The sequence below is a fragment of the Hemitrygon akajei genome, chromosome 19, assembly GCF_048418815.1.
Source record: "Hemitrygon akajei chromosome 19, sHemAka1.3, whole genome shotgun sequence".
Classification (NCBI taxonomy): Eukaryota; Metazoa; Chordata; class Chondrichthyes; order Myliobatiformes; family Dasyatidae; genus Hemitrygon; species Hemitrygon akajei.
In genome coordinates, this window is record NC_133142.1 from 15,993,180 (window position 1) to 16,007,004 (window position 13,825).

Consider the following 13,825-nt stretch of genomic DNA (forward strand, 5'->3'; position numbering starts at 1 on the left):
CAGCAACTGTTGTGGCAGGCAAACCTTCTTGTGGCTTTCTTAATCCGTCATATTGTTGTGGCCATTCAGTTATGATCCCTCTGGTCTTCAGCTAGATCGTTCTTCTGTGGTGGACTCGTCACTCTGGCATGAGTGGACACACACACAAGTCCCCACCGGCCCTGCTGTAACACTGTGAGCTTTACTGACCGATCTCCTGGTTCGGTCTCCGAAGCCCCCACCTTTCTGTGGGTTCCCAACACTCAGTCAGTGTCCATTGGTGTGTCTGAAGGGTGTCTCTCCAGACCTGTCTTTTTTCCCCACTCACGGGGTCTCAGCTATCCATCAACTCTGAATGACCGTGTCCATCAAATCAGGCCACTCCTGCTGTCTCCTGAGGAATGTTAACGAGCAAAGTAAAGTAGTGGAGGGTAAATAATCCAGGAAGAGTCAAAATACAGTAAATCAACAGTCTCTCTCCCCCTCTTATCTGTAGCAGATGTTCTTGCCTGTGTTTTATCTCTCTCTTTCTCTCTCTCTCTCTCTCTCTCTCTCTCTCTCAATGGCAGCATAGCAACAGCAATAGTTCGTAGTTCTCAGGAGGGGGGGTTGGGAATGGTTATCTCTGCAGCCCATTTCCATCAGGTCTGTCCATCACTCATAACATTCATAATAAAGTGATTCTGCTCTTTATAATTAACATTGGGATCTGCAATGTGATAACAGAAATGTATTTCAATATAGAAGCAACAGAATTGCTTAATTTTAATCTAATGTGCCTGGGATGACAATTAGATGAGCTTCCTGTTTTAAATCACAGCCTGTTGTACTTTTCTTTGAAAAGTTAGATGGAACACTGATCTAATTGCAATGGTGTGGAACTGATGGGCTTAGATCAGTCACAAACAAGAGAAAATCTGCGGATGCTGGAAATCCAAGCAACACACGCAAATTGCTGGAGGAACTCAGCAGTCCAGGCAGCATTGGTCCCGGCCCGAAACATTGACTGTACTCTTTTTTTTCCCCAATGGATGCTGCCTGGCTTGCTGAGTTCCTCCAGCATTTTGTGTGTGGGGCTTGTTTTTATGCCATGTTAACAATATATAGTTAACAACTTCAGTTTTTTTTCTCGCTATATCATTTTCCCTCCAGTGCTGTCTCCATTTCTTTCTCACTGGCTATATCAAAAACTGAGTTTTTCTCATTTTATCAGTTTCATTCTATCCATAAACCACTCATTTGTAACGAGTCTCTTATTTTGTAAAACGACCTTTGAAGAGGGTTTCCACCTGAGCCCCAAGCCCCTAAGTAATAGAAACCAGCTGTCAAAACCCAGGCAACTAAACTGAAAGTAAACCAATTTATTATTGGTTTATTATTGTCACGTGTGTACTGAGATACAGTGAAAATCTTTGCCATCCATGCAGATCATTTCATTACAACAGTGCATTGAAGTAGTATAAAGTTCAAAGTAAAATTTATTATCAAAGTACATACATGTCACCACATACACTCCTGAGATTCCTTTATCTGCAGGCATACTCAGCAAATCTATAGAATAGTTACTGCAAACAGGATCAATGCAAGAGCATAGAGTACAACTAGCCGTTGAAATGCAACTGTAAGTAAATAGCAATAAATAACTAAAGCATGAAATAACAAGATAAAGAGACTTTGAAGTGAGATAATTGGTTGTGGGAACAGCTCAACAGATGAGTGTAATTATCCTCTTTTGTTTAAGAGCCTAATGGTTGAAGGGTAGTAACTGTTCTTGAACCTGGTGATGCAAGCCCTGAGGCTGCTTGATGACAGCAGTGAGAAAAGAGCGTGATCTGGGTGCTGAGGATATTTGAAGATGGATGCTACTTTCCTGTGACGGTGTTTCATGTAGACGTGAACTTCGAGACCATTCATCTCAAAGTCTGGTGCTGATGCCACGCACCACTGGCTGGTTAATGTTTCGTGTATATGTGCTGTATGGTTGGAAGGGCTTTACCCGTGATGTACTGGGCCAAATCCACTGGCTTCCGTAGAATTTTCCACTCAAAGGCATCGGTGTTCCCGTACCAGGCTGTAATGCAGCCAGTCAGCACACTTTCCACCACACATCCATAGAAGTTTGCCAAGGTTTTTGATGACATGCCGAATCTCCACAGACTGCTAAGGAAGCAGAGGTGCTGTCGTGCTTTCTTTGCAATTACATTTGTATGATGATTCCAGGACTGGTTCTTTGAGGTAGTGACAGGAATTTAAAGTTACTGATTCTCTCCGCCTCTGATCCTGAGGACTGACTCATGGATCTCTGGTTTCCCTCTCCTGAAACCCACAATCAGTTCCTTGGTCTTGCTGACATTGAGTGAGAGGTTGCTGTCATTACACCGCTCAGCCAAGTTTTTCTGTCTCCCTTTGCTACAGCCCACAACAGTGGTGTCATCAGCAAACTTGTTTATGGTGTTGTAGCTGAACTTAGCCACACAGTCATAGGTGTAAAGCAAGTATCTCAGGGGGCTGAGCACACATCCCTGTGGTGCTCCTGTGCTGATGGAGACTGCGGAGGAGATGTTTTTGCCAATTTAAACTGACTGGGATCTGCAAGTGAGGGAATCCAGGATCCAATTGCACAAGGGGGTATCGAGGCCCAGGTCTTGGAGCTTACTGCTGAGTTTCAAGGACATGATGGTATTAAATGCTGAGCTGTAATCGATAAAGAGCATCCTGATGTATGCATCTTTGCAGTCTGGATATGCCAGAGTAAAGTGCAAGTGATAATAGTACCAGGGAATTACAGAATAAGTTGCTACAGTTAGAGAGAAAGTACGGTCTAGGGGATAATAAGGTGTTTTATGGGACTGGTGATCTGAAATTAGTAGCATTATTGCCTATTTGGTAACGCTTCAATATAGAATAAAGGATTTAGTTCTGAAAGGACTGCAGAAACAGAATGTCAGGGAATATGTTCATAACTCATTGAAAGTGACAGGACAGTGAGGAGGTATGCTGCCTGTAAGGATTTTGTCAGCTTGGCAAATGGTGGAATCCTCAGTGAGTTTTAAGAACTGGGAAGGAATTGGAGGTAGTGTTGGTGAGGTGAGTGAGTTGGAGTCAGATCAGATTTGGAATGAGAGTTAAGGCCAAGATGAAGCAGAAGTGGAGGGATCAAGAATGTGGAAAAAAGTTATAAAGTTAAACAAATTTTACATGTTTTTAAACAATTAGGCACTTGAAGGAATGAGAAGGCACAGTATAATTTGTTCCATTTCTAGATCTAACAAGTTGATAAATACATTAGCAAATGCATTTGGGTTCTAATCTCAAGAGACTACTTTCCTCAGGAATTTAGTTTGTAAATACCGAGTTGTTAAAAAATAACAGGAAGAGGAAGGGGGTGCAGGAGTTGGAGATCATTTTGTAACTATAAGGTAAATAAAGGATAAGACTGTTTAGGAAATTCTGTTCCTCTTGTTCAGACAGTTTACATAAACTCATCATCTTCATCAAGGTGGGGCATTAATAGTGATGGAATTGCAATTGGTTTATTATTCTCAAATGTATGGAAATACAGTGAAAAGCTTGTTTGCATACTGTTCATACATATCAAATCATTACACAGTGTGTTGAGGTAGAACCAAGTAAAACAATCACGATGTGGAATAAAGTGTATCTGCTACAGAGAAAATGCAGGGCAGTTAAATAAAAGGTGCAGGAACATAATGAGGTAGATTGTGAGGACAACAAACCACCTTGTTGTACTAAGGAATTGTTTAGTTGCCTTCTAACAAAACGGTAGAAGCTGTTCTTGAACCTGGTGGAATATGCTTTCTGGCTTTTGTAAGTAGGGTGATGGCACTTTTAAAGTTGATAGGAAATGATTGTGGACTTTAGGAAGGTACAGATGAACCAGTCCCATCTGTGCATACATGGTTCCTCCATAAAGAGAGTTAAGTGCACCAAGTTTCTGGGAGCTCATAATACCTGGTCCCTCAATATCTGCCATCCATCGGGGACATTTATCAGGCGTGCTGCATATGCAGGGCCCTTAAAATGATCAAGGATCTCGCCCATCCATCCAACATCCTCTTTGACTTTCCACCATCAGACAGGAGACTCTGATGCATAAAGGCAAGAACGATCAGGATTGGATACAGCTTCTGACCTCCCTGCCACATCACATTCAAAGTGTCATCAGATAACTTATACTTTATTATTTCTTTTTGTATTTTCACATTTTGTTATCTTCTGCACATTGGCTGAACCCCCAAGTTGGTGTGGTCTTTCATTGATTCTGTTATGGTTATTATTCTATAGATTTATTGAGTATGCCCACAAGAAAGTGAATCTCGGTGTTGTATATGGTGACATATATGTACTTTAACTCTTGCATTTGTTTTATTTTTCCCAGCAGAGAGTTTGCCAACTTGTAACTCTGTAATTGTGAAGAAAGCTGAAAATGGGTCCATTTTATACAGGAATGTTACTTGTATAAATAAAGTGGGTTAGCTGTGAATTTCTGCTTCTGTGCTGGATAATTCACACTTTAGTAACCTTCAAAGTGAATAAATTGGAATATAAATGAACAAGAAATTGCTGGTTGAGACTATTGACAATCAAAAATCCTGAATCTGGAGATTTGTGTTTTAGGAGAAATATTCAATTGTGTAAACCGCTGGACTTCATCTGATTACTAAATACAGTTTCATCTGTGCGTGAAAATCGGTCTTTCTAATCATCTGCACACAAAATGAGAAGATAAATCTGTTCTGACTGGTGTGCCTGTTAAGTGACAGCAAACTAACAGAAAAACATAATAGAGCAGCTCAAGTCAGATTGATTCATCTGCTTGATTGCACTCACTGCCAGGCATTTGTCTTCTTGAAGTAAGTCAGACCATTGTGCGTAATAACATTGCTACTGATTCAATAGCAGAGATAATTTGATTTTTCAACTGAAGTTATTTAACTATTTTGAGTAAAATAGCTTTCAATAAAAAACACAACTAGATATTGTTTTGTTTCACAAAAATGTTTTCCATGGGTTGTATTGAACATATTGTGCTGTGTATTATAATTCAAGGAACTCTTATTCTTATGGAATACTTCTATAAATGTATAGTGGAGAGTGTATTGATTGGCTACAGCATAGCCTGATATGGATAGACCAATGCTCTTGAATGGAAATCTCTACAAAAGGTAGTGGATTTGGCCCAGTACGTCACAGGTAAAGCTCTTTCAATCATTGAACACATCTACATGAAACACTGTTGTAGGAAAGCAGCATCCATCATCAGAGATCCCCACCACCCAGGTCATGCTCTGTTCTCGCTGGTGTCATCGGGTAGAAGGTACAAGAGCCTCAGGACTTTCGCCACCAGGTTCAAGAACAGTTACTACCCCTCAGCCATCAGGCTCTTGAATAAAAGGGAATAACTACACTCATCTATTGAGAAGTTCCCACAGCCAATGATCTCGCCTTAAGGGCTCTTTATCTTGTTATTTCACGTTCTCGCTATTTATTGCTATTTATTTATATTTGCGTTAGCACAGTTTGGTGTCTTCTGCACTCTGGTTGATCTTTCAATGATTTTCTGAGCATGCTCACAGAAAATGAATCTCAGGGTTGTATACAGTTACAGGTATGTGCAGTATTTCAATGATAACTTTGAGCTTAGGATGCTATGGACTGTGATGCTCACTGCGCACATATACATGGGACCTACTGAGGGGAGAATTTAAGGGTGCGAACTAATGAGTTACTGTCTCGGAAGTGCTAAATATTAAGGGTTGCAAGCAATTGAAGGGATATCACTGGGCTTTGAAAACAAATAGAACAACTAGTTCTGGAAAGAGAGCACTAGTGTGTGCTAAATGAAATTGATGAGAGATTTGTGGTCTTCTTAGGCAGTCCCTCGGGTTCGAGAATAACTTGCTACTACTCTAGTTTTGTGGGTTACGGGATGGCTAATGAGGACAGTGTGGGAACTGCAAATTCTTTCACTGCCGGGGCAGGACATATGATTCCACCTACGAGTGGACTCGATGTTCTTTGTATCATCTGGAATGCTTCTTCTCCACCTTGACCAATCATGGGCCAGAGATGAACGGGAATGAGTTTGGATGTTGCACTTCATTCAGGAGGCTTTCATCACATCCTTGAATCTTTTTCTTCATTCGCCTGGCAACCCCTTCTCCTCAGAGCTCAGAATAAAGTGTCTGCTTTGGGATGCTGGAACAAAGTGTTATGATCCCAGCCCCCTCCTTCCTGAGAATCACAAGATCGCTATTAATTCGGGTCTTGGACCCAGGAAAAGAGAGAGAGACAACGCAACGGATTTGACCATTGTTCTTAGAGACACCTGTGTGGATTGCGACTCTATGCTACGTGCCAGCTATCAGGACTACGTGTACCCCCTTGGGCAATGTGGGTGGGGATTGTATCGCCCCACCTTGATTGACGTCTGCAACCCTGCAGGTCAGGATAAAAGAGGGGGTTGCAGGGGGCAGTGCCCAGCGACGCACCAGAAGGAGACACCATCGCTCATCGCTCCCGTGATGACGGGAAGCTATTCGGAAGCCACGTGTGGTTCAGTTTCCCCTAGCCTGGGGAGCGAGTGGCTGATAACACCGAAAAGGACTGCGAACTGACAACGGGGAACCCACGTTCCCGATTCAACGATTTGAGTCCAAAAGGCTGGCAAGTTTATTTTCTCACCAAAAATTCTCTCTCTCTCCAACACGTGAAACCCAGCAGTCCCCTGCATGAACTCCAGAGACTTTGATATTTCCATCGGACAATATTTTTAACCCTAGACAAACGATAGAGCTACTTCTTATTGTTGATTATTACTATACCCGCGCTTTAGATTGAGTAGTGACGACGTATATTATCTGAATGTTTGTATTAACCTTACTTTTGTGCCCCTTTATAAATAAAAACGTTTAAAAATAGTACCATCAGACTTCAGCGGACCTCTCTATCTTTGCTGGTAAGTGACCCAGTTATGGGGTTCATAACAAAAGGCACCTGCTCTTCAAGAGTTTGTAGCCCATTAAGTAGCGCTCTGGCCAAGGGCTCCAAATGGGATTAGCTCATGTTGGCATGGGTGAAAAGGGTGAAAGACCTGTTTATGTGCAACAAAACTTGATTCTAAATCCAGGCTCCTGACAAAAGAGCAGATTTATATGACGTTAAGAATATGACAGTAATCCTTACAACCACAATTACTGTGTGCTTGTTGCAGTTTAAATGTTATTAGTAAATTTCATCATTTTTTTACTTCTATGCTGGTTTGGATAATTGAATTTATTTTCTCACTGTGAATTGTTTTGACGTTTTTCCAGAATTGGAAGTGTTACATATAGGTGGTTTAGAAAAATCCAACATTTTGTGTAGCATACTTTGTACCAGGAGTGAACATGCATGAGTGCTCAATAATAACCAAATGCTTTGAGAGGCTGGTCAAGGATTACATCTGCAGCTTGCTACCACCCAAACTGGACCCCCTACAATTCGCCTACCGACACAACTGATCAACTGACGTTGCAATAGCCACTGTTCTACTTACTGTCCTTACACATCCGGAGAAGAAGGATGCTTATGTGAGAATGCTTTTCTTGGACTACAGTTCAACATGCAACACCATAGTTGCATCCAGGCTCGACAGGAAGCTCAGAGACCTGTCTTGACCTCTGCTTTGTGAAACTTGATCCTGGACTGTCAGATCACCGGCAGGTGGTAAGAGTGGGCTCCCTCACCTCTGCCCCTCTGCCCCTCAACACAGGTGCCCCTCAGGCATGTATACTAAATCCTCTACTGCCTGTATACCCATGACTGTGTTGCCACCCACAGCTCCAATCTGCTAATTAAATTTGCCAACGACACTACATTGATTGGCCTAATCTCAAACAATAACAAGGTGACCTACAGGGAAGAAGTCATTTCTCTGACACAGTGGTGTCAAGAAAACAACCTCTCCCTCAATGTTGCAAAAACAAAGGAGCTGGTTGTGGATTACAGGAGGAATGGAGATGAGCTAACCCTTATCAACATCAATGGATCTGGGGTTGAGAGGGTAAACAGCTTCAAGCTCTTCAGCATCCATATCACCGAGGATCTCATGTGGTCTGTTGTGCCTTTTTCACCAGCTATGTAGTGAAAAAGGCACAACAGTTCCTCTTTCACCTCAGACAGTTGAGGAAGTTTGGTATGGGCTCCCAAATCCTAAGGACTTTCTACAGGGGCTCAATTGAGAGCATCCTGACTGGCTGCATCAGTGCCTGGTATGGGAACTGTACTTCCCTCAATCGCAGGACTCTGCAGAGAGTGGTGTAGACAGCCCAGCGCATCTGTAGTTGTGAACTTCCCATGATTCAAGACATTTACAAAGACAGGTGTGAGAAAAAGGCCCAATGGGTCATTGGGGACCCAATGTCACCCCAATCACAATCTACTCCAGTTGCTACCATTTGGGAAATGGTACTGCAGCATAAAAGCCAGGACCAACAGGGGGACAGCTTCTTCCACCAGGCCATCAGACTGATTAACTCACGCTGATTTGAGTGTATTTGTATGTTACATTGACTGTGCTATTTTTTATAAATTATTATAAATTACTATGAATGCGCATTGCACATTTAGAAGGAGATGCAATGTAAGGATTTTTACTCCACATGTATGTGAAGGGTGTAAGAAATAAAGTCAATTCAATATTAAGTTTGATACCAGTTCTATCATATCACCAATATTGCCAATTTAACCTAACTGAATTAATCATTTTGGGCACTTTGTCAGCATGCCCTGCCATTCCATCCCAGCTTACTTTCATATCTACATTGTCCTTGGCCAGGATAACCCTTTTCAATTTGTTTGGTCAGCCACATATGTGATCATTTATTTATTGATATACAGCATGGAGTGGGCCATTTGAACCATGCTGGCCAGCAACCCCCTGATTTAATCCTAGCTCGATCACAGGACAATTTACAATGATGAATTAATCTACATCTTTGGACTGTGGGAGGAAACCTATGCAGTCACAAGGAGAACATACGCGCCTGTACTGGAAAGCAAAGTGCTAACCACTAGGTTACTGTGCTGACCCACATCTAATATCTGCTGATAACTCATTTTTGCTGGAGGAATATGTGGTTCTCCAAAGAGGCATAATGCAATATTACATAATAAGTATAGGAATGTTAATTTTGTGGAAGAACTAGTTATGTGAAGGTGTTATATATTACTGGAGCATTTGAGATATTGTTTCAAAATGTATTACGGGCATTAAACCCTTAAGTGTACACATCCAGTTAAAAGTTTCATATGATTATTTCCAAGTGCTTAAGGCTAATCCATTTCCTTTTTCAATGGCCTTGTAGTAACTGAGCTATCTCATTTATAAAAACTATATAGATCATGGATGACCTGTTAGTAATTAGAATTTGTTTTCAGTTTTCCTGTTGGACATCCCAAGACGTTGTTGAAGACTTTCATAACTTTTCATGTGCTCCATTTTCTAGCCCACCTTTGGCCTCCTTGTTGACATTGATGGAGTGTTGGTGAGAGGAAAAACACCTATACCGGCCGCCAGGGAAGCTTTCAAGAAGATAGTGAATCCCAAGGGGGAGTTTTTAATACCTGTTGTATTTGTCACAAATTCAGGAAATTGTGTTCGGCGAACAAAAGCTGACCAGCTAACTAGAGTATTGGGAGTAAAAGTAAGTACCTTGAACTGGTGCACTTTAAAGGTGTTGAAATGTGTGGATCTTGTGGATTTAACCAATCAGGTTAGGACTTGTAGTCTTTACAGTGATGATCATGTTTCCTGTAAATAAAAACAGTGGTTGCTAATAGTCCCCTCTCTTCCATTAGTAAACTTGGCTTTTGCTTTGTGTTTGTTCTAAAGTCTTTTGATTTAGTTAGTCTCCATAATTCCACCCTATGGCTCTAAGGATCATATTAATGTTGTTTCTACTTATTATGACCAGAATTCAAATGTTTTGGTGAACATGAATAGACATAGTAGTTCTTACATGTAGTCTTCCAAGTATACGTTGTATTGGTGGTACATGGAGTTGGTAAGGGAAACACTGTATACAATTCCTATTTAAGTGCACGTGATGTGTTTTTACAGTTACCTGTTTTTGTTTATTGAGGGGAGATCTGAGGGAACAAAGCGGATAACTCCTTCATTTGGTCAGTGGGTTTGGACTTACATAGTTGAGAAAGCTCTTTGCTGTTAGGTCATATTTATACAGTGCTACAGCACAGAAATAGGCCTTTCAGCCCATCTAGTCTGTGCCAGCCTGGTCTTCTGCCCAGTACGTCAAGTCAAGTTTATTGTCATTTAACTATATACATGTATACTGTCAAATGAGAGTGGACCAGGAGCACAGTAGTACATGTAACACACAATAACTCATGAAAGTGAGAATAAAATCTACAGATGAATTACACATAAATAAACAAAGTAAAATACATAAATATTGTAAGGAAAAGAACAGATTAGTTGGTGACACTTCAAATGCGATGCAGCCGGGAGTTCAGATGCATAATGGCCCGAAGGAAGAAACTGTTTCTCATCCTGACCATTCTTGTTTTTATGCATTGGCGTCTCCTGTCTGATGGTAGAAAGTCAAAGAGGATGCTGGATGGATGGGTGGGATCCATGATAATACTAAGGGCCCTGCATACGCAGCACTCTTGTTAAATATCTTGGCTGGATGGTAGGCAGACCCCTGTGATCCTGTCAGCCGTTCTCATGGTCCTTTGTCGGGACTTCCAGTCCGATGCTCGGCTGCTCCCATACCAGACGGTGACGCAGCTTGTCAGGATGCTCTCGATGGTGCTCCTATAAAATTCAGTTAAGATTCAGTTAAGTTCACATTAAGTGAATTAACCACAAACTCCACTCACCTATTTTTGCTACCACATGTGAGCAACACACATGTGAAGAATTAGTGACCATCCAAGGGCATAAAGAGGCTGATCGAACATAAAGTCGTATTACATGCTATTGAGTATCCAGCAGGTTAATGAGCTGTGGGGAAGCACAAACTGGGAGCTCAATATTCTGATCTGATAAACCAAGTGTGGCGATTGAAGATAAATTCTGGGATAGAGGCATCTAATTTGGCAAATATTTTATAGAAGTTTATAACTTTCTTTTCAGTTAATGGTCAAAGTTTTGATTTGGGATTAGTTGAAAGTGATGCCTTGAGGACACTCCTTGAAGTATTGTAAAATGTGTGGACCTGCTCTTAAGTTGTGGCTGGTAGTGGAATGGAAATGGATTTGGAAAGCCAGTGTTGCAAGATTTAGCTTTAGGCATAAATAGGGTGACATGATCTACCTTCTCAAAAAGCATTGTACAGATGGGAAGGTGATGGATTAAGGCTGGTCTCAAAAAAAACACTCAGATATCAAGCAAATGAGATTGAACAAGGCAGATTGGAGTATTGTTTTTGCTTTGAGATGGCAATAAATGTAGTCCTGATTTTCATAGTCATAGAGTTATAGGAAGGACACTTGACACTGATTTTGGAAGGGGTGTATTTTATGGGTGAAAGTCATCAGAAGAATAAACCTGCTGTTGAGTCCTTTAATCTGATTGACATATGCCAGTGATAGCAATTGCGTTTAGCACACAAGGGACTACACCTATAATTCCGTCCTTTAATGAAACTCCAATCTCAGCCTTGCTACTCTAGTCCACCACCTTTGGCAGCTGGAGTAGGTCTTAATTTTCTGATTTTGTGTATAATATTTCACACACTCTCACATACACATAATTCTGCTATCTCTGTCCTCCAGTTAGACAGCTTTTCGTTTTCTTTTTTAAATTTCTAGTTACTTATCAAGCCCCTCTTCATTTTTTTTTCAACTTGGCTTGGATAAGTTTAGTCCAACCATTGAGACTGCAAATGTCGGTGACCATGGTGAGGAATAGGGGTTGGTGTGCTGGTTCGAGTTGGTTTGGAGTTCAGTAGCTAAAGTGTCAGTGAGCCGCAGAGGACCAGAGAGAATTATTAGTTATTTTGCCCAAAATCTAATTTCTATTTATGGTAGTGTGGTAAATAGGGCATAAAGCAATTGCTTAATCAGCATAATGCATTCAGAATATGCAATGTCATGTTGTATTGTGTGTACCTATTGGGTAAATGACGGTTGAATATTGTGTGGAGTAATATTACTAAAAGAGATGTGATTAATTTGCAGTGCATTTTTAGGGTCTTATTTGTACTTCCAAGATATATACTAGAAAATGTAGCTGATATTTACAGCTTGGTTTTAAAACAATTAAAAACAGTATTGCTGATTTGCATGCACTTAGTTTGTTCACTTTATTTCAGCAGATTGCTGCTAGCAACCTATAGGTTACACTTGGATCTTCACAAGAATGACTTTTTTTTTTTTGCTCTCAGGAAAGCCACAGGACTCGAGTGCATATTCTCGGAATGGAAAAAAAAAATTTCCTCTGCAGCAGTTTAACTGGGGGGGTTTTGACCTCTTACAGATTCAGTACTTCTGTAGTGGTGGCATGGTTATGTAGTGGTTGGCACAACACTTCACAGTACCAGCGACCGGGTTCGATTCTCACTGCAACCTGTAAGGAGTCTGTATGTTCTCCTCGTGACTACATGGGATTCCTCTGGGTGCTCTGGTTTCCTTTCACAGTCTAGTCCAAGAAAATACCGGTTAGGGGGTTTATTGGTCATTGTAAATTGTTACCTGATTAGTCTGGGATTAAATTGGGAGATTGCTGGGTGGAGCAACAGGGTCGAGGCCACACTGTATGTCAGTAAGTAAATAGATAATACAGGGCTACAGTGGGATTGGAGTTCTGAAAATCGGGTTAGCTCTTTTTTTTTGAAGAATAGAGAGAGACTTGAAATACAATGATGGACAACTCTGGGAGGGGAGGAATTGGTGGAATAGCCTATTGGTGTTTAGCAGCAATCTGGAAAAAAAATAGAGATTTTTATTTTTGCTTGCTAAACCACTCCAGTTCTGTTTTGAGAACAGATGCACAAAGCTAAACCTCCAATGGTATTCACTTTAAAGGAATAACACCATTTGTGATGGCACAAACTGACAGTGTACCATCTTTAGTGAGGACTGAATCTGCAGAGCTATGGGAGAGAGGGACCTGCTAGATTATTCTGTATTTGAGTGTTACATACCCCGTAACTGGGTGTCTGACCAGCAGAGAAAGAAGAATCCGTTGGAGTCTGGTGGTACCAAACTAAAGGTGTTTATTAGTAAACTACACAATAAAATATCAAAAATGCAAATATACATATAAAACAAGTTAGCAGTAATAAACCTAAAAGTGTAGGAATAATAATAATGATCAACAATAAACAAGCTCTATCGATGTCTAGGGGTAAATGAATTGTCATAGGAAAGTATAGAGTTCGGTTCATAAATGCTGAAGTAGTTATGGTTGTTGTATTGAAATCGTTGGAGAGAGAGAGAGCAAGAGGTAACAGCTACGGCAGCCAAACCTTCCTGTGCTTTCTTAATCCGTTGTATCGTTGTGGCCATTCAGTTATGACCCCTCTGGTCTTCAGCTAGATCGTTCTTCTGTGGTGGACTCGTCACTCTGGCATGAGTGGACACACACACAAGTCCCCACTGGCCCTGCTGTAACACTGTGAGTTTTACTGACCGATCTCCTGGTTCAGTCTCCGAAGCCCCCACCTTTCTGTGGATTCCCAACACTCAGTCAGTGTCCACTGGTGTGTCTGAAGGGTGTCTCTCCAGACCTGTCTTTTATCCCCACTCACAGGGTCTCAGCTATCCATCAACTCTGAATGACCGTGTCCATCAAATCAGGCCACTCCTGCTGCCTCCT

At 41.2% G+C, this 13,825-nt stretch overlaps 1 protein-coding gene across 2 annotated transcripts in view; it reads left to right on the forward strand.

Annotated features, from left to right (window-relative positions):
- The window catches only part of LOC140741767 (haloacid dehalogenase-like hydrolase domain-containing 5), a 42,703-nt gene that overhangs the window by 2,260 nt on the left and 26,618 nt on the right, over nt 1–13,825 (forward strand). The window contains exon 2 of one of the 2 annotated variants that reach the window (XM_073072139.1): nt 9,489–9,686. The exons of the other annotated variant lie outside the window; for it this stretch is intronic. Coding sequence (XP_072928240.1) covers nt 9,489–9,686 — 198 coding nt within the window. The remainder of the gene's footprint in view (nt 1–9,488; nt 9,687–13,825) is intronic. 2 annotated transcript variants of the gene reach the window in all.